Source organism: Maniola jurtina, chromosome 25, assembly GCF_905333055.1.
Source record: "Maniola jurtina chromosome 25, ilManJurt1.1, whole genome shotgun sequence".
Taxonomy (NCBI): Eukaryota; Metazoa; Arthropoda; class Insecta; order Lepidoptera; family Nymphalidae; genus Maniola; species Maniola jurtina.
In genome coordinates, this window is record NC_060053.1 from 589,464 (window position 1) to 603,851 (window position 14,388).

At 38.9% G+C, this 14,388-nt stretch overlaps 2 protein-coding genes across 19 annotated transcripts in view; one reads left to right on the top strand and one right to left on the bottom strand.

Annotated features, from left to right (window-relative positions):
* Nucleotides 1-14,388, top strand: part of LOC123878072 (heterogeneous nuclear ribonucleoprotein L) — a 366,077-nt gene that overhangs the window by 9,856 nt on the left and 341,833 nt on the right. The gene's annotated exons all lie outside the window — the stretch shown is intronic.
* LOC123878082 (THAP domain-containing protein 1-like) lies at nucleotides 695-1,908 on the bottom strand. Its single transcript, XM_045925147.1, has 3 exons — nucleotides 1,666-1,908; nucleotides 1,056-1,233; nucleotides 695-904 (listed from the first exon to the last, which is right to left on the bottom strand). Exons 1-3 carry the CDS (start codon nucleotides 1,743-1,745, stop codon nucleotides 776-778), a joined length of 387 nt encoding a protein of 128 aa, XP_045781103.1. The 5' UTR covers nucleotides 1,746-1,908; the 3' UTR covers nucleotides 695-775.

Here is a 14,388-nt window from a genome sequence, read left to right on the forward strand (position 1 = left end):
GGGTGGCTAGCTCAGTGACATTACCACTTACTTTTGCGCCAAAGTCAACGTAACCATGTAAAGATTTGCCATCGTATTCTTCTAATTGTCTTATGGCCATTTCGTCGAATACGAGACTGCAGATAATTTTTTTATCCGATTTTTGAGATTTCTCTCGTAAAACTCTAAAAGCTTCCTCAGTGAAACCCGGAGAAGCATTAATATTGCTATACCATTTTCTAATCGTACTGGGATGGGGAAGACAAGTATTAAATGTATCTCGTACATAAGCATATGCCTTAGGCGAATAAAAATGCAAAGTCAGTGCAAATGCACGAAGACTGGGGGAATATTTTTTGCTTTTATGGTACATTCTTTTGAAAAGCTCGGCAGCAGATGGACTACATATTTCAAGAATATCGTTATGTTCTTGAGTTATTAATTGTTTTTCGCGAAGGTGAGTTAGCATTTGTTTCAAAGACGCTATTTTCTTTTTTAAACGACTTCGTTGGACATAGAGAGCATTGCAACGTAATCGCCGTCGTTTAGCAATTTCACTTAGATAGATGATACGACGCTTTAATTTACGCTTTCTTGGCGTGTCACCGGGGTTAAGAGTGCAGTCGTAATTAGCGCTTGCCTCTTCACCCGTAGTTTGACTGGTAGAAGGATTCTCACTCATAGCCACACAATCTTGATCCTAAAATAAGAATAAAAACGTTATATTTTATTAGGTTAAGATTCAGGTTAACTTTTGATTGACTACTAAACAAAAATGTTTTTATGTGATCAAAAATCAGTTAAAGTTTAATTTTACATAATTAGCACTTGCCTCATCACCCGTAGTTTGGCTCGTAGAAGGCACCACATTGACTTGGTCTGTAGAAAGTGTCATTTTTTCACTCATAGTCACACAATCTTGAACCTGAAACAAGAATAAAAATGTTATATTTCATTAGGTTACGATTAAGGTTAAATTTTGATTGAATACTATAAAAAAATGTTTTTTGTGTGATCAAAAATCAATTATAATTTATTTTTAGTACTTATTTGTATATAGTTCAGTAAAATCTTACTTCAAGGTGAAGTTCTGGTATAGCTCCTTCAACCAGCTTGCGAAGTCCACGCTTTGTTTCTGAAATGGACGAAGGACTAAAATGTATGGAGCATACGGCACTTCTGATATTAGGCTCCCAGTTACGCCTTTTTATCGCTTTGACCCATTTATTTGCCATTTCACGGCTTTTCGGAAATCTGGAATTCAAGTAATTAATCGAATTAATTGTAATTTTTAATTGATAAAGTTTGTACTTGGTACCTACAAAACCAATTCACAATCGGCCGATACTCACTCTCTTAGTATTATAATACTACTTACACACTATTACTTACAGGTAAAATAATAATACTTTCAACAAATAATAATTAATTGATGTATAAAAAATAATCTGCTTGTTTTTAATTCTAACGTAATTAATTACAATAGAATAAAAATTTAAATTATTTCTTGTTACAAGTCGATACCACGAGTCGATAAAATATTTGGATCGAGCTACGCACAACACTCGTGTCGAGGGGAAGCGGGCGGCGCGGCTTCGCAAGCGGAGTACACCTGCCCGCGCGCCTGCCCGCTACCCGTTTACACCTTGAGTAAATTCATAAAAATATTAAAGTTATACAACTTACCGATGATAAGAAATATCATTGTTTATTTTATTTTGCCTCCGTGAATCATTGCTACAACTTGGAACTGCACATCTAACCATATTTCTCGTTAAATAAAGAAAATCCGTCGGGAATCCTCGCGAGAAACATTCATCGCTCGCGACACTGTGTTACTAGTTCTGCGATCGGTGTGATTTTGAGTCCGTTCTAACGTCTGCCAACAGTTCATACTTGCGTGCGATCACTCTATACCTACATAAGTACTCAATGCTATGGGTCTACTTTAATAACCTCATACGAACTCAGTTTTACTAGTGAATGCTATTACTACTTTTGGAAGTTAATTATGGACCCCTAGGGAACGCGTTATGATGAAATTAACGTACCTAATACACCAATTTGGGTTGATTAAAATTGACAGTACCTAAGTAATTGGGTACATTTTTTGACAGCCAATTTGTTAAGTAAGAATTTCAAGGATGCTAATTTGAATTCAGGTGACCCTCTTTTCCCAAATTGAATTGAAATCAGCGTGTTTTTTTAAAGAATATTAGCCATGCTAATCATGACTAATACTCCCCTTTCCCCTCCAATTAAGCGTAAAGCTTGTGCTAGGAATGGGTACGACAATAGTGCAACGGGTGGGGTTTGAACCGCCGACCTTTCGAAATTCAGTGCGCTCCTCAACCGTTGAGCTATCGAGGCTCAAAACCATATCCATTTGAACCGACTTGAACCTTTGAACCATATCTATGGTTTGAACCGGTGCGTTACACGTCCACTGTTGGACGAAGGTCTCTTCCAGGCCGTCGCCAAGGTCTGCATTCGTACGTAGTCGAAATTCCACGGACACATAGCGAGCGATTTGCCTCCTCGTTTCTAATTTGAACCGCAAGGATATGAAACGCTGTTCCGGCATCAGATTTTCCAATTTTCATATGTGTACCTTCAAGTCAAGAATGAATAGGCATCTTCTAGGCAAGCGCGCTCTATCTTAGGCAGCATCATCACTTGCCAGCAAGTGTGACTACAGCCAAGTGCTAGTCTATAAATAAATAAAAAGCTCTTCACAGAATACCCTTGTATGAACTGTATCCTTAAATAGTATCATTTCTTACATAGCTCAATCAGTCATACAACGTACATTTTATACCAGGTTTGATTACAAGGCCTAAAAGTGCCGTATATCAAACGATTAGGCGACTAAAACAAGATTGACCCAATTTGGGCTGGATTTTTAACCCCCGACCCAAAAAGAGGGGTGTTATAAGTTTAACGTGTGTATCTGTGTATCTGTGTGTCTGTGTATCTGTGTATCTGTGTATCTGTCTGTGGCATCGTAGCGCCTAAACGAATGAACCGATTTTAATTTAGTTTTTTTTGTTTAAAAAGTGGCTTGATCGAGAGTGTTCTTAGCTATAATCCAAAAAAATTGGTTCAGCCGTTTAAGAGTTATCAGCTCTTTTCTAGTTTTCTTGTAGAAAAGAAGGTTACATAACCGTTAGGTTCATAATATTATGTCAATTGACAAATGTCCAGCTGTCAAGATAGACGTTGCCTAGATATACATAATTATTTATTTGAAAATGATTTGTCGGGGGTGTTGAAAATTTTTAATTTACACTTGTATACTATAATATTACGAGTATGTCATCGGAAAACGATAATCCAAGTACGGCTTTTTTATTTTACCGAAATTGATACGTAGTGACTCCAATCTAAGGCGTTTTGTAGATGGAGCAACTTCAGTTGAAGAAACTGTCAACTTTTGTAGTTTGATAAATAATTTATTGTTAGTGTGATAGGTTGCTACTCAGCATGAGTCTCCTACTCATGCTCAGTAGTGGGCCGGCGATTGATTGTCACATCACACTAATATTATAAAGGCGAAAGTTTGTATGTGTGTGTGTGTGTGTGTATGTTTGTTACTCCTTCACGCAAAAACTACTGGGCGCATTTGGCTGAAATTTGGAATGGAGATAGATAATATCCTGGATTAGCACATAGGCTACTTTTTATCCCGAAAAATCAAAGAGTTCCCACGGGATTTCGAAAAACCTAAATCCACGCGGGCGAAGTCGCGGGCATCGGCTAGTAGATGATAATAATTACAACTTCCGAGTAAGCCCGTCCTTTTTAAGGGTTCCGTACCTCAAAAGGAATAACGGAACCCTTATAGGGTCACTTTGTGGTCTGTCTGTCCGTCCGCTTTGCGGGTAGGGCAATTCCCTTTCCTGCATGATCCTCATCTTCAACACCCTCTGCTCCTGTCAGCTCCGTCCTGGCTTTACTTTAGTCACTCCGTCACTCCTATAGAGCGCCTTCGAAGCAGTCACAACGGCTATTAATCCAGGATATTATCTATCTCTATTCCAAGTTTCAGTCAAAGCCAGTAGTTTTTGCGTGAAGGAGTAACTAACATACACACAAACACAAACTTTCGCCTTCATTCCTAATATTAGTGTGATTTATTTATTTATTTAGTAGTAGTATATGTAAGATTTTGACTCGCGACCTTTCGAATCGCATTCCGCCTCTCATACCACTGAACTATTCAGGTTAATTTGCTTCCACAACAAATACTGGTCAATTAATCATGCCGGTCAAAATACCCGTGGCGGAGTGACGCGGGGGCGGGCGGGCGTCAAAAATGACGAATCTGCCTTTTGTGCGCCGCCTAAGTACCTAGTACAACATTGCTAGGTATAATAATCATTTGTATAGGCTTAGACAGATAAATCATTAAGGCATAGTCGCCACGGCAAACGCTGTGGTAACCAGCCACAAACAATGATCATCCTAAACCGATAGGCATCCACTGCTGGACATTTTTTAAATAATTCGTGTAAATTAAAAATTTTAACACCCCCGACAAGTGAAGGTTACAGTAACTAGAAAAGAGCTGATAACTTTCAAACGGCTGAACCGATTTTCTTGGATTATAGCTAAGAACACTTTCGATTAAGCCACCTTTCAAAAAAGAAAAACTAAATTATTCATACTAAATCGGTTCATTAGTTTAGGAGCTACGGTGCCACAGACAGATACACAGATACACACGTCAAAATAGCATCCCTCTTTTTGGGTCGGGGGTTAAAAATAGGTACTATTGTACACTTTTTGTTTGTCTGATTTGTTAGATTTGAAAGATGATATATCTAAGTACCTAGTGGTGATAAATTAATTACGTAAACTTAAAACTAAAGCTACGAGGGTCCCAAACGCGCCCAAGTCTGAGAAGAGCCCACGATAAACTATATCCTTTTTTTTATTATCACTACTTTACAAAATCACTTATACTTCTTAGAACTATCAAAGCTGTTTGGCAACTCATTCCCAAGCTTTCGTATCATTTAAATAATCCTTTACAATATTTTATAGCAAATAAATAAATTTCATTTCATTTCATTACATTGTAATAGGATATTCCTATCAGTTTACGTTTTATGAAAACTTTGAACTTGTTGAGAGACATCTCCAATATGTAAGTTGTAGATAAAGATTAATATATTTGCTACTTCACCATTTCCACGCGTCTTATCCGTACTTCATTCATGAAATCCGTGTCGCGAAAATGGTCCCCAGTGTAAATAATTACAGAGAAGGGCCGCTATTTATCTCGCAGTGCGACAGTTATGCGCTGTTACCATGATTTATGCTGTGCTCTTGATTCCAAATTAGATTGAAGAGAAGTTTGGTATCTTTGACTAAATGACTGGGTGGATACGTGGAATTGTGACGATCTCTTTATTTTGGTAGTGTGATAAGTCGCCTACAGTTTAGAGGTCCGGGGTTCGTGATTTGAGTAATTTTTAGGGTACCGTACCTCAAAAGGAAAAACCCTTATAGGATCACTTTGTTGTCTGTCCTGTCGAGTCTGTCAAGAACACCTATGAAGTGAAATGACCTATGAACCTAAGTGAAAGGTTTTAGGTTTCATTTTTAGAGTTCCGTACCTAAAAAGGATATTTTAAATAAAAAAATTAAAAATTTAATAGATTTAAGGTAGTTCATTAATATAAATAACTTAATTTGATTGATAGACAAGCTACCTTCTGATATTTTTAATAGCAATGAGTAGTTTTTGACATATTATGTATTTATTTTTGTGTTGATTTTATTTAGATTTACCTGTGTAAACTTAACCTATGCTATCGAACCCATATGAATGTAGTTCACGTACGTACCTATCGCACCATCTTCGCTCCCCGCTAATTGGGGAAGCAATTACCCTAATTACCCGCTCCGCCGGAACATTTTGCAGTTTCATCTACCATTCACCTACCTATAAGTGATCTACCAATATACAATATTTAACTAGTAAAGGGGTATCACATGAAAAGCCTAAAGACGAAAATCTTTAATGAATGTGTCCTGCCTGTGATGACGTACGGAGCTGAAACGTGGACACTGACAGTTGATCTTGTCCACAAGTTCAAAGTCGCTAAGCGTGCTATGCAGTGAGAGACAAAATTCGTAATGACGAAATTCGTAGGAGAACCTGAATGACCGACATAGCTCAAAGAATTAGCCAGCTGAAGTGGCAGTGGGCAGGCCACGTCTGCCGCAGAACTGATGGCCGCTGGGGCAGAAGTGTTCTGGAGCGGAGACCGCGTATCAGCAAGCGCAGTGTGTACTGTGTAATAACTAATAAGCTACCCGTGCGAAACCGGGGAGGGTCGCTAGCACAACTTAAATATAAGCGACATAGTTATCCAAAAACAAGAACCAAATAAATGTGTGAAACAAACGCGTTGAGAGGTAATTCCGCCAACGATAAATCAAGTGTTGACATTGTTGTTGACAGCTGGTGACTGATTCGTCGAAGAGACCACGTGGGAGAGTAGAAAGCTCTTTCTAGGTACAAGTTAGTCCTTTACTGCAATCTCACCTGGTGGTAAGTGATGATGCAGTCTGAGATGGAAGCGGGCTAACCTGGAAGAAGTATGGCAGTTTTTATTAAACCATAACCCCTTTGGGTTGTACACAGCATCGTATTAATCGAAAGAATTATTCGTGACTATGTGTGAACAATCTAAGTGTGGAATCAACTCCCTTCGGCGATCTTCTCACTAGATTACAATATGGGGTTATTCAAGGGGTCGACCAACAAATGCCTGAAAGGCCGGCAACGCATTGGCGCTTCCTCTGGTGACGTAAATGTTCATGGGCGGCGGTAATCACTTAACATCAGCTGACCCGCCGCCGCGCCGGCTCTTTTGCTCGCTATTTTAATTAAAAAAAACAATCGTGCTGAGAGGTAATGCCGCCAACGATAAATCAAGTGTTGACATTGTAGTTGACAGCTGGTGACTGATGCGCCGAGGAATCTACACGGGGGTAGGGAGTTCTATTTTTCGCTAGGCCAATTTTTTTCGAATTTAATTATACCCAATGTTTTGCCACGTAAACGTTATGATCTGCTCATCTCATCCTGCTGTTTTAAACCGTATATTTTTTGAAAGCTGTGCCACACATTACCAGTTATACCTACGGGTTCGGTTATCCCAGCGCCTCTAATACTTTAGTATTAAAGTCAAAAGACCTCAAGCAGAAAAAGCCCGGATCAAATTGTGTCATGTGTGGCACAACCCGAAAAAAAGGTCTCAGCTCAGCATAAATGCTGAATGCCCTGTCCATAGACAAAAAACAAGTAAAGGAAAAATCCGAAAACCGTGAATTTGTGGTAACATCACAAAAAAATTAAAATGTTTCAAATTTCAAAGTAAGATAACTATACCAAGTGGGGTATCATCTGAAAGGGCTGTACTTGTATATTCTAAAACAGATTTGTATTAATTTTATGCATAATAGTTTTTGATTTATCGTGCAAAATGTCGGAAAAACTATCCGAGTACGGAACCCTCGGTGCGCGAGTCTGACTCGCACTTGGCTGGTTTTTTCTGTTAATAATATGTAAACTCACATAATATAAATTACCTTTTTCCGCAACGTAGGGTAAACCGTATCGCGCTATTTCCACTAATACTCAATTTCCGGGCTCGATCAACGAATACCTGTACATTGGCGCGTCGTAAAAAAACTACTTCTATAACTAAAAATAATATACTACCCTCCGGTTCGGAAAGCAGTTTTACTGAGTAGAGCCGAGAACTTAGAGGAAATGGCTGGATGAGGAAGGCTGAGGGCCGGGTGTGGTGGCACTCATTAGGGAAGGCCTATGTCCAACAGTGGATATTCACACTGATGATGTTACAAAACAGAGAATTATATGTTGTCCGTATCTCAATAAATGAATATAAACTAACTACCTTACAAAAGTTTAATTACAATTCTACAGGATGCAAAACCCAAAGGCTCGGTGAAATCCATTCGCCGACGAAGTTCAAAGTTAAATAAAATAACCGGCGGTCTCGGTTTAACCGGTTTATTTTGAGTTAAAAGCAGTTTATTTAACTTTATTTGCTTCTCTTCAGTGTCCTTTTAGAGAAAAGTAATTATTACTTATTGATAAACTTTTACGTGTTTTTTTAAACCATTGGTTCTTCTAACCTCTCAGAAGAGAAAACTTGTCATCACAAGAAAATCAGTTAAGTGCGACTCGTACTCGCACAAGGGTTCCGTATATCATACCGTAACTAGTATAGTTGCAAGTTAATAACGGACTGCGCCATCTAAATGTGATTTTGTAAACTAATGATTTCGGAAACACAAAGCTTTATTTATTTTTTGTGATGGAACCACAAATTGATGGTTTTCGGTTTTTTTTCTTTACTTGTGCTATAAGACCTACCTGCCTGGCAAATTTTAATGATTCTAGGTTAACGGGAAGTACCTATTGGTTCCTTGACAAACACAACAGACAGACAACGAAGTGATCTCATAAGGGTTCCATTTTAGGTACGGAACCTTTCCTTTTTCTAACGGATTTTTCCTTTACTTGTGCTATAAGACCTACCTGCCTGACAAATAATGATTCTAGGTTAACGGGAAGTACCTATTGGTTCCTTGACAAACACAACAGACAGACAACGAAGTGATCCTATAAGGATTCCTTTTTAGATACCTAGATAGATAGACAGAAGTCCTTATTGTACACAAAAACACATGTAAAGGAACACAACACAGAAAGAAGTAAATAGAAAAAACAATTGTGTGCAAAGGCGGCCTTATTGCTTAGAGCAATCTCTACCAGGCAACCTTTGCTGAAAGGAGAAGCTAATGTTGGATAGTAGCAATTCGCAAAGAATTAATCGAAATTAAATTTTAGGTACGGAGCCCTAAAAATCAAACCTATAACTTTTCTCTTAATAAATCTACACTGTATTGCTACGGCAGAGAGGTCAATTAGCTGCAATTGAGAATTTCCCGCAAACTAATACATGTACATCCAAAACGTCAACATTGTAAACCGTCGTAAGCGATGTGTACAGAACATCTCAGTGTCACATGAATTTACCAATTACACGCGGACATTAAGACGTTTTGAATCGCTTCCAAAATTAGCACAATAAACATTACAGACCAAGAGCTGGTAACCTGAATAACCCAAGAGCTTAAACATGACCAATTTTCCTTGTTACTAATGGCGCAAAATAATATTTGGGCTCTAGCACCGATAATCTACACAATACCATACTTACGATATGTTTATCCCCATGACAAAACGGCCCGTCTACGTCCCTGGCATTGTACGTATGTTATTAGTTATAATTTAATAATCAGTCCGATGCAAATTAGAATTTCCCGCAAACTAATACATGTACATCCAAAACGTCAACATTGTAAACCGTCGTAAGCGATGTGTACAGAACATCTCAGTGTCACATGAATTTACCAATTACACGCGGACATTAAGACGTTTTGAATCGCTTCCAAAATTAGCACAATAAATATTACAGGTCAAGAGCTGGTGACCTAATTGACCAAAGAGCTTAAACATGACTTTTTATTATTATCGCCGACGTTAGGGTTTGCAATCCGGCGTCATTTTCAGTCCGGCCGGACCCGTCCGGGTTCCCATCGATCAGGCTGGATCAGGCCGGATTGATCCATTTTTCCGGATTGCAATCTCTAGTCGACGTCAACTGATATGTTCATTACTGGACATAGTTCTCTTGTAAGGTCTTCCACGCGCCGCTTTTTTGCGTTGCCATCATCCAGAAGCTCCCTGCGACTCGTTTTACGTCGGCTGTCCACCTAGTGGGAGAAATCTTGTTATTCTACAATGTACGGTCAGTCTCAGAATTCGAGTAGTTATTCCGCGAAACTATTGCACCAAAAATCTGTAACGCTTACGACCTTTTAAGAGTCTAAAATGGAGAGTGACATAGTTCAACTTTTTATCCCGGAAAAGCACACCTTTATAAACCTAAATCTACTCGGGCTTCAGCTAGTCGAAAATAAACTTTGTAGTCTTACGACGTGCAAACGACATTCAACTTAAAGATGGTAAAGCAATTTTATGATTGAAGTTAACATGTACAAGCACTTAGACCACATCGTTCACCGGCTCTCGGTCTAGCGTTGAATGTTATTTAGGCAATTCGATGCAACGACCTCAAAAAAGCGCAACATTCATTGATTTTTATTACGTTTAAGAAAGATTTTGACTCGAACGAGAGCCAAAAGCGACGGGGTGACCCGACGTTATTTTTGGCTTCTAAATTTATAGTACAAATACTTTCTTAGGGATCCGTACCCGAAGCATGCCAACGGGATGTTATTACTAAGTGTCCACTGTCCGTCCGTCTGTCTATCAGCGGGCTGTATCTCGTGAACCGTAATAGTTAGAGAGTTGAAATTTTCACGGAATGTGTATTTTCTATTGCCGCTATAACAGCAAACAAGAAAAAATTTAAGTGACGCCGGGCAAATTAAAAAAATAGTACGTTTGACGCCTGCCAGTGACGACGAAGTTCCCTATGCCCTAATTCGCACGAGCGTTAAAAAAGCGTTGCGTTAAAACCCGGCGTTGCGCTGAAAATGCAAAGTGCGCGTTAAAAAAGCGTTGACGTTTGAACAGATACCTACTTGGGAATGCGTTTGTTCTATTTGAACGCTTTTTTTAACGGACGTTAAAAAAGCTCTCGTATGAATGAGGCCCTGTGGCGTATCGAAATATTACTTTGGAGTAAATGAAGTTTAATGGCACGGAACCCTCCCATGGCTGCGATCTACTCGCACTTGGTGTCTTGTTTTATATTAAACCCCGTTTAGACGAACCGCGCACCGCATTCAAATGAGGCGAAAATCTACTGCTTTGCATAATCTAATAACAGAGAATGGCGGTTTACAACTTATTGTGTTTATTTTAACTGGCTCCTGGCCACAAGGTCTTTTGGAGGGTGACCGCGACAGATTACAAACATCCATGTCATTAGGAGCCCTAAAAACCACCATCATAATAAAACTACCGTACCGACGTAGTACAAAAGTGGTACCATAAACAACCATAAACAATCAAAGAATCTCTATAACTCTATATCCATAAACTTATTGTAAACCTCTATCGATCAGTGTTCTAAATAAAGCTTTATCGATATGTTACTGGTCAAACCGGATTTTAGGACAAACTAATTTTGCCTAGGGCAAACTAATTCGTTGTATGTTATTTAGACGCTTGGGGTAATATAATGGAGTGTTTTAGAGCAGCTGAGATTTATATAGAGAACTTTGATTTTGCTCAAACTTAGAGATATACGAGAAAGAGTTATGTTTCTGTCGGATATCTGTCTGTCTTTTAACTTGAAGTAAGCAAGTTAAAATACACTATCTTAAGTGTGCTACGCTAAAAGAACCGCTTCATGATGCCTTCATTCAGCTTCGCATACTTCGTTACGCTACTCCATTCGGCCACGTAGGCTCGCTTACTTGGTGGATCTCTTTCGCAAAATTTATGATTTACAAAACCATTATAGAGGTAGACAGACAAGACATGGTGGAGTACGCTTGTTTGGATCTCATTCAAACACTTGCTTATCCCCGCGACTTCGTCCTCATGGACTACACTAACAAACCCCTATTTAACCCCTTTAAGGGTTAAATTTTCAAAAATCCTTAGCGGTTGTCTACCTTCCTTAGCGGTATCCTTAGCGGTTGTAGGTAATAACTATCTGCAAGCCCAATCAGCCCAATTGGTCCAGTATCTTGGGATGTGCATTGATAGATCAGTCAGTTACATTTCCTTTAATAATATATTTATAGATAGTTAAAACATGATTGTAGGAAATAATTCTCCGTAAAATTAGTATCTTTTATGTGATTATAATATTTTAGGACTAGAAAATTCGGCCTAGACATAACTAATTTATCCTAAAACCGGGTTCAGCCGGTAGCATTACATTCGTAACCCGAATTCGTATTCTATTAGTTAAATGGGATCCACTAGTTGGTTCCTTGGCATGAGGCATGTTTTGATAGGAGCTCAACAAATATAGAGTTGTTGATTCACCTAATTTATGGGGGGTTTTCGAGATATCCCGTTTTGCTGAATAAACATAATTCTATAAACTATCTACAGTAACTTGGTAATCATCAGCAACAACAAACGATAGATATCTATTGCTGGGCATAGGTCTCTTGGATTCAAAATTCAAAATATTTTTATTCAATTAGACTTTTACAAGTTCTTTTGAATCGTCAAAAGCATCTACCATTGGTTCGGAATGCCTTTCCTACCGAGAAAAACTAGCAAGAAACTCGGCGGTTGCTCTTTTCAAAGATTTGATATACAATATTATGCCATGTATAAAAGCAATTATGCCATGGATAAATGCGAATGTGTCTGTTTGTTGGTTTATTGGTTGGTTGGTCTGTCCTTCAATCACGTCGCAACGGATCGACGTGATTTTTTTGTATGGGTATGGTTAAAGACCTGTAGAGTGAGTGACGTATAGTACTTTTATCCCGGAAAAATCAAAGAGTTCTCACGGTATTTAAAAAAAATTATATCCACGCGAACGAAGTCGCGGGCATGAGCCAGTAGGAAAAGGGGTTTTCCTTAAGAGGGGTCTCTCCGTCACTCGCTTCATACAAACGTAGTTCCAATTTCATTTGTATATTAAGCAACCAAAGTCCATGAAATTTTGCAGACATATTCTAGAAACTAATACTTATGTATTAATTTCCCAGTTAATTTCATACCTTCCTAAAAATAAATTTTCCATAGGCTTGAATGAAACATCAATTGAACAAAACAACGATCAGTTACTAAGACTTCCTCACAATTATGTAAACGCGGAAGTTTATACCGCCCACACACGCAACGTCAAAAGTATTTCACTAGTTAATTATCTACTGTGAAAATAATTACTGGTAATTGGTTTTGATGTCTATGTAACTGTCTATTCCAGTTTCTATATATGTATATCTAGTTGTTAGTATTGATATTCCAAATGACCAAAGTAATTTGTCACTAACGGGATGTATCCATCCAGTGGCTTGCAGGCCATAGAGGCATTTAACAATGCTTGCTTTAGTTCGATGAATGAATGAATCTTGAAATAGCATTTTTTAAATAAAAAATATCTAGCAGTCACCTGATGTTAAGTGATTGCCGTCGCCCATGAAAATTTGCAAAACCAGACGGTCACACGCCGGTCTTGCAACGCCTAAATCCGCCCTGTATATATCCTTGAGGGTAGTTCGTATATTGTCTACCTAGTGAGGTGTCTCCCAATCGGTTCTTCGAATGATTTGACATGCTGTCAGAATTTTGAGCAAATGAGAAGAAGCAACAGCAAGCAAACCTTGCGGTTGCTCTTTTCAAAGCCACACTACTTCAAATGTTCGCCAAAGTCTATTTAAGCCTCGATAGCTCAACGGTTGAGGAGCGGACTGAATTCCGGAAGGTCGGCGGTTCAAATCCCACCCGTTGCACTATTTTCGTACCCACTCCTGGCACAAGCTTTACGCTTAATTGGAGGGGAAAGGGGAGTATTAGTCATGATTAGCATTGCTAATATTCTTTTTTTTTTTTTAAAGTAGAAATGATTCGTTCCAAACAATGAGTGTTCACTATTCCTGAAACTTTGAGGCATGAAACGTACAAAGAACAAAGCTTCTTTATTCGGCGCCTCGGCAAAACGACTCGACTTGATTTATTGGCGTCCGTAAATTCATTAGTGCCTTCGAGCTTTGCCCGGAAGATTTACGGTTATCTGGCATGTGACGTCATACACGGACATGGCTTCCGTCTTTATCTATGTGAAGCTATTGGGTACAATTGGCGTCTTTGTATCCGTTTTCTTGATATTTTCAGTCCTACCTATATCAACACTCATCAAAGCACTAATCTACTAAGCACGGGTTCCTTTCCTTGAGAAAGGTTTAGATTATAATCCCTCATTTGGGAGACTTCAGACACCTATGAGAACATTATGGAGAATCAAGCACCGGAGATTGCTTAAAACGCACATAACACGGTAAAGTTAGAGGTGCATACCCGGGATTGAACCCCCGGCCTCCCAAATCGGAGGCGGCGTCTTTACCACTGGGCTACCACGGCTTTTTGAAATGAAGAATATACAATTGCTTAAAATTGTATATTCCTTTGATGATACAAAGTATCGCAAAGAAGCGGAAACCGATACCTACTTCAAATCATCTCTAAGCTATTAATAAGAAATAATCGAAAATTTTATAAATAATCGACTCACTCGGAGCACTTGCATGCCTTAGAACGGGGTCTTTGCCCCGGCGAATATTAATCACATTTAATCGAGCATCACACTCGGAATACCTAGCAAAGGTCGGCTATTCTCGCTCCACTCCACTCTGATG